A 22,480-nucleotide genomic window follows, 5' to 3' on the forward strand; every position below is an offset into this window, starting at 1 on the left:
TACAGGATTCAATTAAATATAAATATTGGGTTATTCTGGTTTCTCTGCATTATAGCTTTTCCCAAGGATTGAAGTGGCTCTTAAAAGAGCCGTTTGGTTTCAAGTTCCCGTTCCTCAAATGGGTCAAGACTGCTGGCGCCGGGAGGCTTAGGCGCGCTCGCCGCGGATGCGCCGGGCGAGGTGGATGTCCTTCGGCATGATAGTGACCCGCTTGGCGTGAATGGCGCACAGGTTGGTGTCCTCGAAGAGCCCCACCAGGTAGGTCTCGCTGGCCTCCTGTAGGGCCATGATGGCAGAGGTCTGGAAACGCAGGTCGGTCTTGAAATCTTGCGCAACCTCGCGGACCAGGCGCTGGAAGGGCAGTTTGCGGATCAGCAGCTCGGTGGACTTCTGGTAGCGGCGGATCTCCCGCAGAGCAACGGTGCCGGGCCGGTAGCGGTGAGGCTTCTTCACTCCGCCCGTGGCCGGGGCGCTCTTGCGGGCCGCCTTAGTAGCCAGCTGCTTGCGGGGTGTTTTGCCCCCGGTGGATTTGCGCGCCGTCTGCTTCGTCCTCGCCATTCTCCTCGAACTACTGCTGTTTCTCCGGGCTCCGGGCTGCGGCTTTTATAGCAGTCGCCGGCCGAGGCGCGCCTTCTGATTGGCTGCAAGCACGGCAAATCTCTGCCTCTGATTGGTGCGTTTTTCAATCCACTCCAACTTCGGACACCAAAGAGAAAGGGAGGGAAAATTAACACCAACGAAAAAGGCGGCTTATAGAATAAAAGCACGTCTGTGAATCATACTCGTTATTGTTAAAATGATGGCCCTATGTGGGACTGAATAACCAGTTATTAAAATCATGGCATCTGTGGGATTGAATAATAATCATTATTGTTAAAATTATTGCATCTTTAGGATTGAATAATAATCGTTACAAATTATGGTATCTGGGACTGAATAATAATTAAAATTATGGCATCTGTGAGACTAAATAATAATCATTGTTGTTAATATTGCATCTGTGGGATTGAATAATGATCATTGTTAAAATTATTGCATCTGTGGAATTGAATAATCATTATTGTTAAAATTATTGCATCTGTGGGATTGAATAATAATCATTATTGTTAAAATTATTGCATCTGTGGGATTGAATAATAATCGTTACAAATTATGGTATCTGGGACTGAATATGGCATCTGTGAGACTAAATAATAATTGCTAAAAATTTTCATCTGTGCGACTGAATAATCATTTTAATTAAAATTATAGCGTCTGTGGGACTGAATGATCATTAAAATGGCATGAGACTGAATAATTCATTATTAAATCTGAATTATGGCAAATTGATCCTTTAAAATTACTGGTTCCAGATTTAATATCATTTTAGCTTGTCAGCGACCCGCTTCTAAATGTGTTGTACAAAACAGAGCAGTGACAATGCATCATTTTGTTATTGTTCAATTTCAATCTATTTTAAATTAACGATGTATTACAAAAACACACCACCAAAATCTCAACATACGACAAAAAAATGAAACTGTGAGGGTTAATTAAATACAGAAAGATAAAACATTTTTTTAAAAAGTTTCATTCTTTATGCTGTCCATATTTCAAATGTCATCAGTCAAATGAAAATAAATAGTCCCTTCTGGATCTCGTGAGTGGCTCTGAAAAGAGCCTTTGGGTTGAATTTTTAAGGTGGGAGGACCGAGGCTTTATTTGGAGCTGGTGTATTTGGTGACAGCTTTCGTCCCCTCCGAGACGGCGTGCTTGGCAAGTTCCCCGGGCAGCAGGAGGCGGACGGCGGTCTGGATCTCCCGGGAGGAGATGGTCTGGCGTTTGCTGTAGCGGATCAGGCGGGAGGCCTCGCACGCGATGCGCTGGAAGATGTCGGTGACGAACGAGTTGATGACACTCATGGCCTTGGAGGAGATGCCGGTGTCGGGGTGGACCTGCTTCAGCACCTTGTAGATGTAAATGCTGTAACTCTGCTTCCTGGTCTTCCTGCGCTTCTTGTCGCCTTTGGCCCGCTTCTTGGTGGCCGCTTTCTTCGGCCCCTTTTTCGGGGCGAGGCCCTTGGACGCCGCTTCAGGCATGGTGAATGGATGTGAAGGTTTGTGATGGAGAAAGTCTCCCGGACGCGATATTTAATAGTTGACGTATGCAAATGAGGAATCAGAAAGTGAAGGATTCCTATTGGTGAACCAGCGCATAAGTATCTATTGTGAGTTAGGAACAAGGGGTGCCAACTGGCCAATCAGAAACGCTCATGGTGTTGCAGCTTGTTTCAGGCACGTGGGGGAGAGTCTCCACATGGCTGCAGCTTGAACAATATATTACAATAGCAAAATACTGCGGATGCTGGAAATCTGAAATAACAACAGAAATTGCTGGAAATACTTGATGAAGGGTCCCAGACCTGAAACGTTAACTCTGTTTCTCTCTCCACGGAGTATTTCCAGCATTTTCTGTTGAAAAATATATTTTTGGTACCATAAGTTGCCCTGTTAAATTGCAGACTGCTTGCCTGACATTGAGCCAGCTGAATGTTGGGAAGACCGAAGCCATCGTCTTCGGTCCCCGCCACTAACTGCGTCCCCACGCCACCGACTCCCTCCCTCTCCCTGGGCAGCTGGCTGAGCCAGACTGTTCGCAACCGTGGGGTCATATTTGAACCCCCACCCCCCTCAGATGAGCTTCCGACCACATATCCACGCCATCAATGAGACCGCCTATTTCCGCCGCCGGTCCATCGCCCGACCCCGCCTCTGCCTAAGCTCATCTGCTGCTGAAACCCTCATCCATGCCTTTGGTACCTCTAGGCTTGACTATTCCAACGCACTCCTGGCCGCATAGGCAGTGGAGAGGTTGTGCTGGGTGGTGGAGAGGTTGTGCTGGGTGGTGGGGAGGTTCTGCTGGGTGGTGGAGTGGTTGTGTGAAGTGGTGGAGAGGTTGTGCTGGGTGGTGGAGAGGTTGTGCTGGGTGGTGGAGAGGTTGTGCTGGGTGGTGGAGAGGTTGTGCTGGGTGGTGGAGAGGTAGTGCGAGGTGGCGGAGAGGTTGTGCTGGGTGGGGAGAGGTTGTGCTGGGTGGTGGAGAGGTAGTGCGAGGTGGTGGAGAGGTTGTGCTGGGTGGTGGAGAGGTTGTGCTGGGTGGTGGAGTGGTTCTGCTGAGTGGTGGAGAGGTTGTGCTGGGTGGGGAGAGGTTGTGCTGGGTGGTGGAGAGGTGGTGCTGGGTGGTGGAGAGGTTGTGCTGGGTGGTGGAGAGGTTGTGCTTGGTGGTGGAGAGATTGTGCTGGGTGGTGGAGAGGTTGTGCTGGGTGGTGGAGAGGTGGTGCTGGGTGGTGGAGAGGTTGTGCTGGGTGGTGGAGAGGTTGTGCTTGGTGGTGGAGAGATTGTGCTGGGTGGTGGAGAGGTTGTGCTGGGTGGTGGAGAGGTTGTGCTGGGTGGTGGAGAGGTTGTGCTGGGTGGTGGAGAGGTTGTGCTGGGTGGTGGAGAGGTTGTGTGAGGTGGTGGAGAGGTTGTGCTGGGTGGTGGAGAGGTTGTGCTGGGTGGTGGAGAGGTTGTGCTGGGTGGTGGAGAGGTTGTGCTGGGTGGTGGAGAGGTTGTGCTGGGTGGTGGAGAGGTTGTGCTGGGTGGTGGAGAGGTTGTGTGAGGTGGTGGAGAGGTTGTGTGAGGTGGTGAAGAGGTTGTACGAGGTGGTGGAGAGGTTGTGCTGGGTGGTGGAGAGGTTGTGCTGGGTGGTGGAGAGGTTGTGTGAGGTGGTGGAGAGGTTGTGCTGGGTGGTGGAGAGGTTGTGCTGGGTGGTGGAGAGGTTGTGCGAGGTGGTGGAGAGATTGTGCTGGGTGGGGAGAGGTTGTGCTGGGTGGTGGAGAGGTTGTGCGAGGTGGTGGAGAGGTAGTGCTGGGTGCCATCAGCGCAAATGCAGCAACTGACCCCCATATTTTTGGATGATGTCACCAAGCGGCAGCCTGCAGGTGAAGAAGAGGAGAGGGTCAAGATGGATGCTCGGGGGCCTCCTCAGGTGATGGTGCGAGGATGGGAAGAGAAGCCATTGATAGAGATGCTGTGGCTGCATTCACAAAGGTCGGAGTAGAAACAATTGAGAGCTGTCCCCCTGAGCTGGATAATGGAGACAAGCTGTTGCAGGACAATGATGGAACCTCAAAGGTTACAGAGAGATTGAGGAAGGTCAGGAGGGATAGAACGCCACGGTCACAGTTACAGAGAATGGTGTTCATGACGTTTGTTAGGGCTGTTTGGGTGCTATGAATTGTATTTCTGGACCAACCAACTTTATAATCCTTAAATTCAATTAAGTCTGTCCAGAAACCTCACTTCAAAAGACATTGAGGGCGAAATTGGACTTGGACATGCCACAAGCTCTATACCCTTAATATCAACTCCATCCCCTGCCCAGCCATTAGCTCAGGTGAATCAGACTGTTTGCAACCACAGCATCCTAGTCAACCCTTAGCTGAGCTTCCAACTGCATAATCTCTCCATCACAAAGACCATCTACTTCTACCTACATAACGCTGCCCACCTCTGACCCTGTCTCAGCCCATCTTCCACTGAAGCCCTCATCTATTTCTTTTGTCACCCCCATACGTGACTATTCGAATGATCCCTTGGCTAGCCTCCAAGCCCCCACCCTCCATAAACTTCAGCTCATCCAAAGTATGTCTGCCCATATCTTATTCCGCACTAAATCCCATTCACCCAGTCCTCACTGACCTACATTGACAACTGATCCCTCAACATCTCATATTTAAAATTCTCAGCCTGGTACTGCATCATCTAATGTGTGGAGGTCCCAGGTGTCATCCCCTGTCCAGGTTCTGTTAGTTGCACTTGGTGTGGAGTATTTTAAACCAACACTCGACACAAGGTTTTCAGATCGATAGTCAAGCCATCTTTATTACACCGGTGGGGAGACAATCTGCTCTGTCTTAGCCAGACTTCTCCAAATTGTTACAGCAAGCATTACATTTTTATACATCCAAATAAGCATGGTGGCCTCATGCACAATTCATTCCCGCAACCTGATTGGATCTTGGCCCACATGCACCTTCATGGATTGGGTTACATGTTCTAAGGTAAACATGTGCAAGCTGCATACTCAATCAATCACTCAAACTGCTGAAGGCTGATTAAAAAATAACTTGGAAGCATTGTGACCCAGATAACAAAACCATAAGGGCAGCTGAATTGCTAGGCATCATGTCTCAACTGAGTTGTTTTTAGTCTCAAAGGTCGGTTATCTTGACCACACCTTATGGATGTGGTCTTTCATGTCAGCAACTGCCTCTCTTACACCATTCTGTGAGCTGCCAGTGATGTTATTTTAACTCTTTCCCCACTTCACACTCAATCAGGACAACAGCCGTGGTGCTACAATTTGCCCGAGAGCGTCGCAAGGGTTCTACTTGAAATGTATTTTGGGGAGAATCAATCCAATTCCTAATGCCTATAAATTGACACAAAAGCACAAAAGTTTACATTTTCCTAGTTGCTAGTGGTGACGAAACTCAACCATTACATGTGCATAATGGAAAATTGCAAGCGATATGCATTGGCGATGAGTGAGTATTCCACGCTATTAGAATATACTCGGAAGATTACCCTAAATTGGCAGTCTCACTATCTCCGACTCCACTAGCTCAGCAGGTTTATCTAGTGAGTAGTGGAATCATATGGGCAAGAAGAGTCCACAGGTTTAATCCCAGGTCTATGCTGACTTAATGGATCTCAACTGGTATTGTGGCTACAATTGACCTCACTACTACGGGGTTTGGGGGGCTGGAAATTGCTTCTGATCACTATTCAGCATATCCTACTGGAAAGTGCATGTGTGTAGATGATGAGTAAACAGGATCAAGCTCAGTCGTGAGATATTCATGAGATGCCTCCACCCTCATCAGACAGCCAGCCAACATTCATTATCAGGACGTGGATGATAAGCTGGATGACAACAAGTTTAACAACAATTGTCACCCTCAAGTCATAAGGTTGGCAGTAGGGGTGGGAGGGGGCGGTTATCTTGTGATTCTGGGGTGCCCAGTGTAAAATGGGATGCCAGGCAAACGCCAGCTAAATCCATTGAATCAAATGGATTTTCATGAATATTTGACAAGGTAAGAAAGAGCGTTAGTGCTGGGAAAATCCAACATTTTCCACTTGTGGTACCCAGCATTGGCATCAGGCATTGGGTGTATAGTATGATTAGATACAGAATAAAGCTCTGCTCCAAGAAGGTGCCTCAGCCTCGGTGCCAGAGGAAAACCCCCTACGGAACCAATGTGGTATTTTCTATTTCCCACATCAACCTCCAGTGGTCTCTCTGAGTGAGATAGCCAATTCTGCACCGAATTATGAGGCCGTTTTGTGCTGGGGTTGGCAGGGGAAGGGGGTCGCGGGGGGCGGGTGTCAGGGAGTGGGGGGGGGGGGGAACATGACCACATAGAATTGGGCCCAAACTCATTTCACAAGCAACAGAGGTGACGTCTTGGTTTTGAACTCCAGTCCCAGAGCTGAAAGGCCAATGTCTTCTGGGTGAGGTCCACTGTACCACCTAGTTCTGTTAGTCATTGAAACACTTGACAATACTAATACCACTCACAGAGAATCCTTCAAGCCCTCTCCCCTGCCCAAGCTGTCCTGGATAATAAGTTCCTCAAGGAAACTTCTTTCTAACTTGCCTCCTATTATCTCAAATGGACATTATTTATATATATATATATATATATATAGCTATAGATATAAATATATAAAATATATATATTATAATAATAATAATAATTCAACTTTATTGTCATTGTACAATGCACAAGTACATGAACAACAAAATGTGATCTTGCAAGCTCCCAGTACAAATAACATCGTCCTGGGAGAAGCAAAGCCGCTGCGCCTGTGCGCGCCGCCATTCCATTTCCACCATTCCTCCTGTCTGACAATCTTCAGCCCAACGCCCGGGCCTGCTCACCAGCCACCCCTCCCGAGGCTCCTTCCGTGATCCTTCTGCACCTGGTCTTCTACTGATGGTCACCCCTCCAGGTACTAACCAGGCCTGGCTCATGCTTAGCATCTAAGCTTTAGACCAGTGACGCTGTCCCTAGTCCCAGGAATATATATATATTTCGAGGTGTGTATTTTACCAAAGCAGAATAAACAGCTACCTTGTTTGCTTACTAGAAATATGCACAAAGTAAATGTAAATGTAAAATTTACTTTACCAGCCTCATTTACTGAGCACCAGTTACAACAAGAGTTCATATTTATCTGAAATAATTCATTTTTCTTAAAAAATATATAATTTCCTCCTTTTTCATTGAAATCCAGATGATTTCGTAAGAGGAGGCACATGGGAATTGTGTGGAATGACAGCATTGTCACTATGGTTAGCATGATCAGTCCATTGTGATCTTATTAATGGTGAAGTACAATATTCGCTCAGTGATCCTTCTCCCACTAATAGCCTTTAATCTCTCTCTCTCTCTCTCTTTGTTGTAACCTCTCTGATCAGTCTTTACTTTATCGATACTATTGAATATGCGAAAATTGATCGGCAGGAAAAGACCAGCTGGTCCATTTTAGCCAGCCCCACAGACCATGGCGGAGCATCATGACTAAACTCTTCCCCTCGCCCTACCCTGTTCAGGACCGCAAAACCTGAAAACAAGAGTGCCTGTCTTTATTTTATATGATTTTAATTCGGGTGCAAAAAGGAGACATCTCTCTTAATTAGGTTTCAAAGTGGAAGACTGGAGACAGTCACTCATGGATCAGGTCAAAATGGCTTTTGTTCAGAAATCGATTAAGATAAAGATACTTTGATGCCTTACGCACGAGGATTTAAAGTCTTAATGTATGCAACTTTAACAGAGAAGATGTAGGGCGGATCGTTTACCTCCTGCAGGTGAGGTACTCAATTGCCTGGGCCCAACGAATACAGAAAAATCGGGTGGGGGACGAATGTACTGTCATAACGGAACCTGCCCTATTTTCTATTCATCTGTTTCTAAGGAGTTGCCTAGGTGAAGATTGTTAAATAGTCAATCCAGTTTGTATATACGGCAAGATTGGTTATTGTATTGTTGGTATTTGCTTATCTCTCTGCTTCTGCGTATTATTATATCTGTAACTAAATCTGATCAAGTAGTTTAGCCTGTATACCCACGGTCTAGTGGTGTGAAATTTTCTGCCCTCTGATATGATAGATGGTGGGCATCCACAGATCCTCCGGTACCCGAGTTACTGAAGTCTGGGTAAATTATTCGACCTGGGCTATGGGTAATTTAACACAGGGGAAAATCTAGATGCAAGTTTTAATAAGATGCTTCATCTGCTTATGAAAACTGTCTTCCAGCTCTTTTCATGAATAGAGGTGTTGGGAAAAAATCCAATCTACGACACTCCTTGCCAGCTGTTACAAATTTTGGGGATATTCTCTTGTGCTCAGTAACAGCGGTCTCTCCCATAAGCAGACCCTGCATCACGTGTGATTAGGAGTTTAACTTAACTGCCCAATATCTAGCCATACAATAAAATAGCCTGGGGTGGAGAAGGGTCATAACAATGAAACCCCTCGTTGTATATACTTGATACTGTAACCTATCCTCATGTGCAGTTCTCCTATCTTTTGGAAGGCTGATTAATTTCCCCTCCCACACCATCAACATCATGGGGTGGGAGGGTCGCCATTGAGCAGAAGCTTTACTGGACCAGCCATATGAACAACGTGGTTTCAAGAGAAGGACAGAGACTGCACATTCTGTGATGAGTAGCTCACGTCTTGACTCCTCAAAGCTCCTCCGCCATCTATCTGCAAGACTCATGTCAGGAGAGTAATGGAATTCTTGTCACTAGTCTGGATAGGCGCAGCTACAACAACACCAAGGAACTCAAAACTGTATGGAAAAGGACAATTCTGCTTGATCAGTGCCCCTGTCACTGATTCAGTATCTACACCAGAGCACTTTGGCTGCGATTTGTACTATCGGCAGGATGCAAATCATCAACGCACCAAACTTATTTCTACAGCACCTCCCATCCCCGTGACCTATCAGAGGATAAAGCAGTAATATGGGAACATCATCACCTCCCTCTTCACTTTGAAGTCACACAACATCCTGACTCGGACATATACCACCGGTACTTCATCATCACTGGTCCAAAGTCATGGAATTCCATAACCAACACCATCAAGGGAACAACATCATCACAACGACTGCTGTAGTTCAAGGAGAAGGGTCATTGCCACAACTTCGGGGTAACTAGGGATGGGCAATAAAATGTGGCTTTGCTGGCATCACCCTCATTCTGAGAAAATAACAAATAATGTTGTGGAAGCCAAACCTGGAAGTAACAAGAAAGAAAGAAAGAACTTGCATTTATATAGCCTCTTTCAGAACATTCCACAGCCAATTAATTGAAGTGTAGTCACTGCCATTTCATAGGCAAGTACGACAGCCAATCTGCACACAGTAGGGTCCTACAAACAATAATAAGATAAACTGTTTTACTAATGTTAGCTGAGGGAGAAATGTTGGCTAGGGCACCAGGAGAACTCCTCTGCTCTTCTTCAAATAGTGCCGTGGGATCTTTTGCATTCACCTGAACAATTAATTTTATTCTCAGGATGCGGGCGTCTTCGGCAAGGCCGGCATTTATTGCCCATCCCTAATTGCCCTCGAGAAGGTGGTGGTGAGCCACCTTCTTGAATACAATGGAATGGCTTGCTAGGCCATTTCAGAGGGCAGTTAAGAGTCAACCACATTGCTGTGGGTCTGGAGTCACATGTAGGCCAGACCGGGTAATGATGGCAGATTTCCTTCCCTAAAGGACATTAGTGAACCAGATGGGTTTTTACAACAATCTGGTAGTTTCATGGGCACCATTACTGATACTAGCTTTTTATTCCAGATTTTTATTTAATTTTACTGTATTTAAATTCCCCAGCTGCCATGGTGGGATTTCAACTCATGTCTCCAGATCATTAGTTCTCAGTTAAACATCTCACCTGTATTACAGCACCTCCAACAGTGCAGCGCTCCCTCAGTACTACACAGAAGCCTTGGTCTAGATTGTATGCTTATGTCCCGGGAGTGTAGCTTGAACCTTTTGATTCAGAGGTGAGGGTGCGACCAATGAGCCAAGTTGGCCAAAGTGTGGATGAGAGTTTCAACAGCAGTAGTGGAAAGGAAGAAACTGAAACACATGATGTTGTGGAGGTGGAATTAGATACTCCGGGTGATGCATATAAAATGGGGTTTGAAGTACAGCTCAGGGTCAGTGGGCAGCACGGTGGCATAGTGGTTAGCACTGTTGCCTCACAGCGCCAGGGACCCGGGTTCAAATCCGGCCTCGGGTGACTGTCTGTGTGGAGTTTGCACATTCCCCCCGTGTTTGCGTGGGTTTTCTCCGGGTGCTCCAGGTTTCCTCCCACAGTCCAAAGATGTGCGGGTTAGGTTGATTGGCCATGATAAAAATTGACCTTTAGTGTTAGGGGGGATTAAATACGTGGGGTTACAGGGATAGGGCTTGGGTGGGATGGCTGTCGATGTAGGGACCAGGTGCTAGGGCTTGGATGATCAGCCATGATCTCGTTGAATGGCGGAGCAGGCTCGAAGGGCCGAATGGCCTACTCCTGCTCCTATCTTCTATGTTTCTATGGCATTGTATTTAGGCTGAATAAACAGCCCAGGGTGGGGATGGTATGGACGCTAAGGAACAGTTCTTAATGGGAGCCAAACAGAATTGGATTTGGTGTTAAGCTGTGGAAAGTTCTACTTTATTCATGACTTAATGTCAAGCAAGCAGTCAAACAGCACAGTGGTGGTTGAAGAGCTAATGGTGGTACATCTTACTGTCACCAACATACACATGGAAGTTGACCCACACGTCGAAGGATGATGCCACTGAGAAGAAGCATGCGGTCACAAACCTTGAGTTAGCCACGCCAGCCAGAAGGTATGTGCTGGGACAGATTGGACTGCAGTGGAACCAAGTAAGGGCGGACCAGACAGGAGATGGGAGAGGAGGAGGGAGTGATTAATCGTGTGGTGCCTTGCAAGAGGTCAAGGAGGGGTTGCGCGCCACAGTTAGAAAGAATGTCATTGGTAACCTTGTCCAGGGACATCACTGCTGTGAGGACTGAAAGCACTTAAATAAGAAATAACCATGGAGTTGGGCAGTGACAATTCATTTGAAGACCTTGGAGATGAAAAGAAAGGTAGGGAAGAATCAGATCTTCAAAGTGTTCACCGTTGTAGACAACCACAGGATATGGAGCAAAAGGGCAAATACTAAATATATTTATTTATACTAAATTTTCAAGGGAGAAGCCACAGTCTGTTCGCCCCCCTGCCATCTGGGAGACGCTACAGATGCATTCGCACCCGAACGACCAGATTTAGGAACAGCTTCTTTCCCAGGGCTGTCATCCTACTGAACTCCACAAATAAACTCTAAAGCCTGCACATCTGCCAATACACTTTATTATGGTTATGTTTATGTTAATGTATTACAAGCCAAATGTATGTTGAATGTTTAAATGTCTTAATCTAAATGTACACTCTCGGGAGCCGCAAGCCTACATTTCATTGTACTGCACTTGTGCACTAACAATGACAATAAAATTGATTATGATTATGATTATGATCCCACCTAAAGTCTAATAATATAAAGGTGCATTGTTGAAAAATGGTTCTTCAGAAATTACATATTACATAGGATATACAGCACAGAAACAGGCCGCAATAAACAGGTTTGGAGGAATATTATGAGCATAATTTGAGGCCATTGAGCACTTCTGACGGTTAAACTCGTTCCCGCGGCCAGTTTTTGAAAATCCAAATCTCCCAACGGCAAACCGTTTGTGATGCAACAGGGAACCTCATTTGCATAAGCGGATTGAAAATATCGCCAAAAAACTGCCCGGCCACAGCCAATCAGAAATCAGCATAAGGGTGACCGCAATGGCGTCAAAGCACGCCTGACTGAGGCATGTGACGTAGTTTCAACCGGGCAGCGACCCAGCGATTTCACAAACTTGAGTCACATTAAAGATATCAGCGGGGAAATCACTGGGAGATAGGCCAGGATATCGCAAAAAACACGCAGGAATAAACAATAGAACTAAACATTTTTTTTTTCAATTCTCTTGATCACATTTGAATTTATTGCCAGGCGCCTTTCTTGCCCTTGCACCGTGCGGTCCCGTTAGCGTCGCATTCCTTTTTTTGAAATTACTAAACTCGATGCCAACATTTCAGTCCACGTTTCCCAAACGGTTTTATTGTGTCACTGCTGGATTTATTAAAATAACCATTCCAGCTGGAATAGCAGTGCCCGTAGTGCGATTTCAGTTGCAACATCCTCACTTTAAAAGGTCTTTATTTTCTGATCACTAATTTCCGAAAAGCCTAAAGTGCCCTTCGGGGAATGAATTCCGCGATGTTGCAGAAAAATCTGACGGGTCCTACAGGATTGGTCTGGGAAAACCTTTCACTGGGAAGCTTAGCTTTATTGATCGTTTCAAAGACCAAAAATGTTGGCAACTCCGAAGAATTCTTATTCCACCCTCAGTAAAGGAAACCTACTCGTCCCGTGGCGGGGTTAATCTAATTTCGCCAGACACTGACTAAACTATCCCGAAACTGTTGGGAGAATTTGAGACCATGGTCTCGAATCACAGCAACATCCACTGTTATAATGCTGCCCTGGCGGTCTTTTTCTTTTCCAATGAGGAGAAACTGAACATCAATTTTAAGGTCAGACACTTGTCTCATTCATTCTTAACCAAATAAGCATTGTACTAAAACACTTTGGATGCATTAAATTAAGTTCAGGTACATGGACTAATATTTCCTCTCCTTTCTCAGTCAAATAACAGTTGGTTTAAATGTGTCTGCGTTCTCATTTATTTGTTGGAGGCATCTAGTGACAACAGTGTTGTTAATAGCCGTTTCTAACCCAAACCCTAATCCCAACCATTAACCCCTATCCTTAACCCTAATCCTAACACCCTATAACCCCAAGCACTAACACTTACCCTAACACCCAAGCCTTAACACCCTAGCCCCACTTCCTAACCTTAAGCACTAACCTCTAACACCCTAACCCCTAATCATTGACCCTAACACGAATTCTTAAATCCCACTGCGTCAATAGTGCAATGCAGGGCCAGCTGTGGTAACATTTACGCTTGTATTTTGTCTTTTCTTTTCTTTCACAGCTATGTATATGTCAAATCGAGCATCTTTATCTTTTAAGCATACAGGTGCGCACATTTAAAACTTTCTTGCCGATTCCTTGATGTTTCGAACTGACCTAAGATCCACGTCCATGTGCCCCTGGGTGTTCGCTTTATGTGCAATCTGGGCAAAGAGCCAAGTCCCAAAACAGCACGGTTGAAGAGATGAGGTGAATGAAGAATAGTGGTTGGGTGACACCAAGGTTGAGATTTAAGAATCTGTAGAATATAAGAAGAAAGAAAGGCTGCAGAGTACGAAATTCCACAAAGTCTAGGTCCTGCATAAGAATTGAAGAGACTAGGAGACGGTGCAATGAATCTTGAGTTAATCACTGAGGATGCAGGAAGAGGAAGGTGTCTAAGATGGTCTATTTGGAACTCAGGAGGAACAAGACAGGGAAGATCAGCGGGACAATTACTACAATAGTTTCAGCAAAACAGAGAAAGCCCCAAAAGGTTATATAGAGAGAGGGGGAGTTGAAGATGTAAGAATGAATGCCTAAATAATGTCAAACATTGTTTCCTTATATCCTCTTCAGGATTATGATAATTGAAGACCACTGCGGAGTTGGAAGCTGTATTCAGGTTTTAGATGGAATTGGTCCTGATGGAGTTAAGAGGTTGAACTGTACAAAGACTCAAAAGAGGAGGCCAGGCTTCTTGGAGGCAGCTTTAGCTTTTGAAAGTTTGTGAGATTTTCTTGAAAACGAGGGAGATGGTGTGGCCAAGAATGAAATGTAATCACTAATAATCAGTTCTCGAGCGGTATAATAAGGCAAGAAAACTGCCAGTAAACCGGCCGTGCTAAAAAAAAAACACGTTGGTAATAATAGATTTGTCCAGTTACTTTCACTTTAACCGTTAACTTGAGAGTGAACAGTTTCTTCTTTTAGAAAGTAAGGGCGGGAGGGGGGTTGTTGGAAGGGAGGTGGAAATTGTCGTTCTTCGAGAGAAAGTGAACACCAGGAAAAGGAAAGATAATTTGTGAGATGAACACGTTACTTAGCCTTGAAAAATCAGAACCATGATTTGATTTGTTGTCCCACCTCTAAAATTTACAATTGGAGTTCAGTCTCAAGTTTCATTCGTTACTGAATGAGGGTCTCAGATTCGCTTTAAAATGTGCATTTATGTTGTTGTTAATGCGCCAGAATAAATGTAATCCGTTTAGTTCTCACGTTATTGGAGATTTTTTTTAGATCAACAGATTACTGCTTGCTTAACTATGGCTATTTGATCAGCAATTTCGAAACATGAAGTTGAGTGTCAATTTCTTGACGGCAAAAAAGGCAAGTTGTCGCGTGTCCGCTAACTCCGCCCCTCTTTGGTTCTTCAACCAGGTCCGCAGCAACAGTATAAAAGGAGGTCGGCTGGTGCTTTAATTTGATATTAGAGAATTACTGATTCTGGTGGAAGTATGTCTGGTAGAGGCAAAGGTGGCAAGGGTTTGGGTAAAGGTGGCGCTAAGCGTCACCGCAAAGTCCTCCCAGATAATATTCAGGGAATCACCAAGCCCGCCATCCGCCGCCTGGCTCGCCGAGGGGGTGTGAAATGCATCTCCGGCCTCATCTATGAGGAGATTCGCGGGGTCCTGAAGGTTTTCCTGGAGAACATCAGGGACTCGGGTCACCTACACCGAACACGCCAAACGCAAGACGGTCACTGCCATGGATGTGGTTTATGCCCTGAAGCGCCAAGGACCAGCGGGAGCAGCGAGGAGGAGCTCGGGAGAAAACCCGGCGACCAGCGAGGCCCGAGACCAGTCGGGAGCAGTGTGGTGAGACCGGTATAAAAACCGGAGAGAGGCGAGGCCCGAGACCAGTCGGGACCAGCGAGGAGCTCGGGAGAAAACCCGGCGACCAGCGAGGCCCGAGACCAGTCGGGAGCAGTGTGGTGAGACCGGTATAAAAACCGGAGAGAGGCGAGGCCCGAGACCAGTCGGGAGCAGTGTGGTGAGACCGGTATAAAAACCGGAGAGAGGCGAGGCCCGAGACCAGTCGGGAGCAGTGTGGTGAGACCGGTATAAAAACCGGAGAGAGGCGAGGCCCGAGACCAGTCGGGAGCAGTGTGGTGAGACCGGTATAAAAACCGGAGAGAGGCGAGGCCCGAGACCAGTCGGGAGCAGTGTGGTGAGACCGGTATAAAAACCGGAGAGAGGCGAGGCCCGAGACCAGTCGGGAGCAGTGTGGTGAGACCGGTATAAAAACCGGAGAGAGGCGAGGCCCGAGACCAGTCGGGAGCAGTGTGGTGAGACCGGTATAAAAACCGGAGAGAGGCGAGGCCCGAGACCAGTCGGGAGCAGTGTGGTGAGACCGGTATAAAAACCGGAGAGAGGCGAGGCCCGAGACCAGTCGGGAGCAGTGTGGTGAGACCGGTATAAAAACCGGAGAGAGGCGAGGCCCGAGACCAGTCGGGAGCAGTGTGGTGAGACCGGTATAAAAACCGGAGAGAGGCGAGGCCCGAGACCATTCGGGAGCAGTGTGGTGAGACCGGTATAAAAACCGGAGAGAGGCGAGGCCCGAGACCAGTCGGGAGCGGGGAGAGAGGTAAAAAGTAATCAGTGTGTGACGTCACCAGGGAGCAGGTAGGTGATTGGTTGGTGAGTATTTCTCTTTTTTCAATACAAGCTTGAATTCTGTGGTGTTAAATTTCTGTGGTGTAGTGGGGATAGTTGGTAAATAAAGCGCCCTAGAGCATACCTGTAACTGGGGTATTGAATAAATTTTTAAAGTAATTAAAGGGGTAAGTCATGGCAGGAGAGTTCAGACCCGTGCTCTGCTCCTCCTGCTCCATGTGGGAAGTCAGGGATGCTGCCAGTCTCCCTGATGACCATGTGTGCGGGAAATGCATCCAGCTGCAGCTACTTGTAGACCGCATTGCGGCGCTCGAGCTGCGGGTGGATGAATTTTGGAGCATGCGCGATGCTGAAAGGCTCGTGGATAACACGTTTAGCGAGCTGTGCACGCCTCAGGGTAGGGCAGCACAGGGGGTGACCATCAGGCGGAGCAACAAAGGCAGGCAGGTAGTGCAGGGAACCCCTGCGGACATCCCCCTTTCAAACAAGTATACCGCTTTGGATACTGTTGAGGGGGATGACTCACCGGGGGAAGGCAGCAGCGGCCTACTTCCTGGCACTGGGGGTGCTCCTGCTGCCCAGGAAGGGGGGAAAAGAGTGGGAGAGCAATAGTGGTAGGGGATTCTATAGTAAGGGGAACAGATAGGCGTTTCTGTGGCCGTAGACGTGAATCCAGGATGGTTTGTTGCCTCCCTGGTGCCAGGGTCAAGGATGTCACTGAGCGGCTGCAGGGCATTCTGGAGGGGGAGGGAGAACAGCCAGTGGTCATGGTCCACATTGGTACCAACGACATAGGTAAAAAGAGGGATGAGGTCCTGCAGCAAGAATTTAGGGAGCTAGGTGAAGGATTAAGGAGCAGGACCTCAAAGGTTGTAATCTCTGGATTACTCCCGGTGCCACGTGCTAGTAAGTATAGGAATAGGAAGATAGAACAGATGAATGCGTGGCTAAAGGGATGGTGCAAGGGGGAGGGCTTTAGTTTCCTGGATCACTGGGTCTGCTTCTGGGAAAGGTGGGACTTGTACAAGTCGGACGGTTTACACCTGAACCAGGGGGGAACCAATATCCTTGCGGGGAGGTTTGCTAGCACTGCTGGGGAGGGTTTGGACTAACTTGGCAGGGGGTTGGGGTACAGAGTGGAGCTATGGTAGGGGGTGATTTACGGCCAAATACAGAGGGAAAAACAAGTCAGCTGGGAAGGCAGAGCAAATATGTGAAGGCAAAAGAGAATATGGCAGGGCTGGAAGGCATTTATTTTAATGCAAGGAGTCTTGCAAATAAGGTGGATGAACTGAAGTTGTTGTTGAACACATGGGAGTACGATATTGTTGCTATCACGGAGACATGGTTGAGGGAGGGTCAGGACTGGCAGCTCAATATTCCGGGGTATAGAATCTTCAGGCGAGACAGAGGGGGGTGTAAAAGGGGAGGGGGTGTTGCAATATTAATTAAGGAGTCAATTACTGCTGTAAGGAGGGATGATATATTAGCGGGTTCCTCTAATGAGGCCATATGGGTAGAACTTAAAAACAAAAAGGGGGCAAGCACTTTCCTGGGAGTGTACTATAGGCCCCCAAACAGTCAGGGGGAGATAGAGGAACAGGTATGTAGGCAAATCTCAGAGAAGTGTGAAAATAATAGGGTAATAATAGTGGGGGATTTCAACTTCCCCAATATAAATTGGGATAGTCAGAGTGTGAAAGGCTTAGAGGGTGCAGAATTCTTAAAGTGCATCCAGGAGAGCTTTTTGAGCCAACATGTAGAAAGTCCTACAAGAGAGGGGGCGGTACTGGACCTAATTCTGGGGAATGTAGCCGGGCAAGTGGTGGAAGTGTCAGTAGGAGAGCATTTTGGCGACAGTGACCATAATTCGGTGAGACTTAAGGTGGTCATGGAAAAAGACAAAGACGGCCCAGAAATAAGGGTTCTAAATTGGGGGAAGGCCGATTTTAATATGATAAGGCAGGATCTGGCCAAAGTGGACTGGGAGCAGCTGCTTATAGGAAAATCCACATCAAAACAGTGGGAGACTTTCAGAAGGGAAATAGAGAGAGTACAACGCCAACATGTTCCTGTAAAGGTCAAGGGTGGGACCAACAAGCAAAGGGAACCTTGGATGACAAGGGATATACAAAAATGCATTAGAAATAAAAGGGGGGCTTTTGGCAGTTACAAAAGACTAAAGACAGAAGAAGCCCTAGAGGAGTATAAAAAGTGCAGGGGCATACTTAAAAAAGAAATTAGGAGGGCGAGGAGTGGCCATGAAATAACACTGGCGAGCAAAATAAAGGAAAATCCTAAGATGTTTTATAAGTATATTAAGGGCAAGAGGATAACCAGGGAAAGGGTAGGGCCCATTAGGGACCAAAGTGGCAATCTGTGTGTAGAGCCAGAGGATGTAGGCGGGGTTTTAAATGAATTTTTTGCATCTGTGTTCACTATGGAGAAAGACGATGCAGACATAGAAATCGGGCAAGGGGACTGTGACATACTTGAACATATTAGCATCGAGAGGGAGGAGGTGCTAGCGGTTTTAGCGGGCCAAAAAGTGGATAAATCCCCAGGCCCGGACGAGATGTATCCCAGGCTGCTGTGGGAGGCAAGGGAGGAGATTGCAGGGGCTCTGACACTAATTTTCAGAACCTCTCTGGCCACAGGGGATGTACCAGAGGACTGGAGAACAGCTAACGTAGTACCATTATTCAAGAAGGGTAGCAGGGATAAACCAGGGAATTACAGGCCAGTGAGTAACATCTGTGGTGGGGAAATTATTGGAAAAAATTCTGAGGGACAAAATTAATCTCCACTTGGAGAGGCAAGGATTAATCGGGGATAGTCAGCATGGCTTTGTCAAGGGTAAATCATGTCTAACAAATCTGATCGAATTTTTCGAGGGGGTGACTAGTGGGGTGGATGAGGGAAATGCTGTGGATGTGGTGTACATCGACTTCAGTAAAGCTTTTGACAAAGTCCCGCATAGGAGACTGGTCAAGAAGGTAAGAGCCCATGGGATCCAGGGTGCCTTGGCGCGTTGGATCCTAAACTGGCTGAGTGGCAGGAGGCAGAGGGTGATGGTCGAAGGTTGCTTTTGTGACTGGAAGCCTGTGTCCAGTGGGGTACCTCAGGGATCGGTGCTGGGTCCCTTATTGTTTGTGATCTACATAAATGATTTGGATGAAAATGTAAAAGGTATGATCAGTAAGTTCGCAGATGACACGAAAATTGGTGGGGTGGTAAATTGCGAGGAGGAAAGCCTCCGGCTACAGGACGATATAAACGGGTTGGTCAGATGGGCGGAAAAGTGGCAAATGGAATTTAACCCTGAAAAGTGCGAGGTGATGCATTTTGGACGGACAAATAAGGCAAGGGAATACACAATGAGTGGTAGGACCCTAGGAAGTACAGAGGGTCAGAGGGACCTTGGTGTACATGTACATAGATCCCTGAAGGCAGCGGAGCAGGTAGATAAGGTGGTTAAAAAGGCATATGGGATACTTGCCTTCATTAGCCGAGGCATAGAATATAAGAGCAGGGAGGTTATGATGGAGCTGTACAAAACGCTGGTGAGGCCACAGCTGGAGTACTGTGTGCAGTTCTGGTCGCCTCACTATAGGAAGGATGTGATTGCTTTGGAGAGGGTGCAGAGAAGATTCACCAGGATGTTACCTGGGATGGAGCGCCTCAGCTATGAAGAGAGGCTGGACAGGCTGGAGTTGTTTTCCTTGGAGCAGAGAAGGCTGAGGGGGGACCTGATTGAGGTGTACAAAATAATGAGGGGCATAGATAGGGTAGATAAAGAGGAACTTTTCCCCTTAGTGGGGGGGTCAATAACAAGGGGGCATAGATTCAGGGTAAGGGGCAGGAGATTTAGAGGGGATTTGAGGAGGAACTTTTTCACCCAGAGGGTGGTTGGAATGTGGAACTCAATGCCTGAAAGGGTGGTGGAGGCAGGAACCCTCACAACATTCAAGAAGCATTTGGATGAGCACTTGAAATGCCATTGCATACAAGGCTATGGACCAAATGCTGGAAAATGGGATTAGACTGGACAGGGATGGATGGGCGGCGCAGACACGATGGGCCGAAGGGCCTCTTTCTGTGCTGTAAAACTCTATGACTCTATGACGGACTCTATGGGTTCGGTGGTTGAAAACGGGACAAGAAAAATCCTCGGCAGAAAGGCTCTTTTAAGAGCCACTAATTGTTTCTCGGAAAAGACGCATGCCTTGTGGATTGGAGGGATACATTGCTGACTATTTTGAGGATTTTGATACCAGTGGGAAAAAATGCTGTTATCCTAACACTAATAACCCTGAACACTCCTAGTTTGGGCATTTTAACCCCAATCAATAACTTCACAATCATTGTGGAGACGGAAGTCCTGTCTTCACACTGAGGACACCCTCCATCATGTTGAGTGCCACTACCACTGCTAAATGGGATAGATTCAGAACAGATCCAGCAGCTCAAAACTGGGCATCCATGAGGCACCGTGGGCCATCAGCAGCAGCAGAATTGTATTCAACCACAATCTGTAACCTCATGGCCCAGCATATCTCTCACTCTACCATTACCATCAAGCCAGGGGACCAACCCTGGTTCAATAAGGAGTGTAGAAGAGCATGCCAGGAGCAGCACCAGGTGTACCTAAAAATGAGGTGCCAACCTGGGGAAGCTGCAACACAGGAGTACATGCATGCTAAAAAGCAGAAGATAGGGTTAAGAGATCCTACAATCAATGGATCAGATCAAAGCTCTGCAGTCTTGCCACATCCAGTCGTGAATGGTGGTGGACCATTAAACAACTAACGAGCGGAGGAGGCTCCAGGAATATCCCCATCCTCAATGACGGTGGGGCCCAGCACGTGAGTGCAAAAGACAAGGCTGAAGCATTTGCAACCATCCCATCTTCAGCTAGAAGTGCCGAGTGGATGATCCATATCGGCCTCCTGAGGTCCCACCATCACAGAAGCCAGTCTTCAGCCAATTCGATTCACTCCATGTGATATCAAGAAACGCACTGGATACAGCAAAGGCTATGGGCCCCGACAATCCCGGCTGTCGTGCTGAAGACTTGTGCTCCAGAACTAGTTGCACCTCCAGCCAAGCTGTTCCAGTACAGCCACAACACTGGCATCTGCCCTCCCATGCATGCCAGAGAGCAAGCAATCCCAGGCTGGCCAAGCAGTAGTGAAGAGCTACACAAGTCCTTTGGAGAATTCGGCTGCCAGGCGGTACAGCTGCAGATTGCTGTATGTCATAGAATCATAGAAAGGGTGGAGTGTGAAAAAGAAGCAGCCTGGGGTAGGAGCGGAGCCGGCGCTCGATTTTACCCGCGGCCCGACGTCATTGGGCGGCGAGAAAAAGCACAAACTCGGTGAGCGGGGCCTGGGAGGGACCCGTGGGCGGGGCTTGGGTAGGCGGGGCCTGGGCGGGACAGGTGGGCGGGGCCTGGGCGGCGGGTTGAGTCTAACGCGTCCGCACCGCGGCTTTAAGAGGCGCCGGTCTGGCGGCCGGAGGCACAGAGCAGCTGCCGGCGGGAGAGGAGGAGAGAAGAGAAGGAAAAGGGAGGCAGCGAAAACAGTTATAACCAATCGCGCGGATTAAATGGTGGACAGAATACTGACCGAGATGGGGGTGGACCTACTCGCTCCGGCAGCTTTGCGTGCGCCGGCTCCTCCTCTGCTCCCGCCTCATGCGGACGAGGCGAAGGTGCTGGACAGCGCGGTGGTGATGAAGAAGAAGCGGCGGCCTTACCGCCACAAGAAGTTCAGGTGCACGGTGGCCGGGCACATCATGAAGGCGGTGGCGGCCACCAAGCACCGCCGCGGCCTTTCGGTGGCCGCCATGAAGAAGATGCTGTCGGCCAGCGGCTGCAAGCTGTGCCGCAACGACTCGCGACCCAACCGGACCGTCCGGAGCCTGGTGACCAAAGGCTCGCTGGTGCAGACAGCCGGGGCCACCGTCGGCTCGGTTAGGCTCAGCAAGAAGCTGGAGATTGCGGCGGGGGAGAAGGAGGAGGCGCCTGGCAAGGAGGTCTGCAGGAGGACGTTGGTAAAGAGACGGGCCAAGAAATCCAAACCGCCGTCGGCGGGCAGGAAGAATCGCATGTCGCTGAAAAAAAAGGGCAGGCGCGGCAGAAACCCCGCCACCGTCTTCCGAAAGGCGGACAAGTGGAGAGCGGCGAGGATGCGGAGGGCGGCTAGGCGCCCGACTGACGCCACAGCCAGAAAAACCCCGTCGGTCAGCGTCAAATCGAAAGATTTGGCAGTTCAAAAGACCGGCTCTTTCCAGAGCCCCTAACTCGGGATAAAGGGGCCGCAACAAGTCTTACGATTGTTAACTTAAAATGTAACAGGCATATGTGTTGAAAGTTTGATTTAATAAAGGGGCAAATTAAGACGTATGAAGTCTGTATTTTTTGTAAAAACCACCCATGGGGCAGTGAGACTGCTTGCCATTTCCCATGTCTTTAATGAATTCTTCCAGTCGTCAATCGGATTTCCAGTTATCGGAGCTGCGAACGTCTTTCTAGTTACAACTTCTCGGGAACCACTGCGACACATCTTCGTGGTCATCACAAATGATCCAAATTCATGTGGTTTATTTAACTTTAATCCACAAGCTGTTGAGAAAAGGCTGTGTTGAAAGGGTATTTTTCTCGATACAGAT

At 47.8% G+C, this 22,480-nt stretch overlaps 3 protein-coding genes across 3 annotated transcripts; 1 reads left to right on the forward strand and 2 right to left on the reverse strand.

Moving 5' to 3' along the window:
• LOC147096162 (histone H3-like) lies at window positions 1-558 on the reverse strand. Its single transcript, XM_085974110.1, has one exon. The coding sequence runs from the start codon at window positions 556-558 to the stop codon at window positions 148-150; it is 411 nt and encodes a 136-aa protein (XP_085830236.1). The 3' UTR covers window positions 1-147.
• Window positions 559-1,424: 866 nt separating this feature from the next.
• On the reverse strand, window positions 1,425-2,100 carry LOC147096163 (histone H2B 8-like). The gene has a single exon (XM_085975039.1). The coding sequence runs from the start codon at window positions 2,076-2,078 to the stop codon at window positions 1,698-1,700; it is 381 nt and encodes a 126-aa protein (XP_085831165.1). The 5' UTR covers window positions 2,079-2,100; the 3' UTR covers window positions 1,425-1,697.
• A 19,209-nt stretch (window positions 2,101-21,309) lies between these two features.
• LOC147096164 (histone H1.4-like) lies at window positions 21,310-22,214 on the forward strand. Its single transcript, XM_085974112.1, has one exon. The coding sequence runs from the start codon at window positions 21,416-21,418 to the stop codon at window positions 22,109-22,111; it is 696 nt and encodes a 231-aa protein (XP_085830238.1). The 5' UTR covers window positions 21,310-21,415; the 3' UTR covers window positions 22,112-22,214.
• Window positions 22,215-22,480: the final 266 nt, after the last annotated feature.

Source organism: Somniosus microcephalus, unplaced genomic scaffold (genome assembly GCF_052327205.1).
Source record: "Somniosus microcephalus isolate GS21.2 unplaced genomic scaffold, FLI_Smic_1.0 unresolved_chr1, whole genome shotgun sequence".
Lineage (NCBI taxonomy): Eukaryota > Metazoa > Chordata > Chondrichthyes > Squaliformes > Somniosidae > Somniosus > Somniosus microcephalus.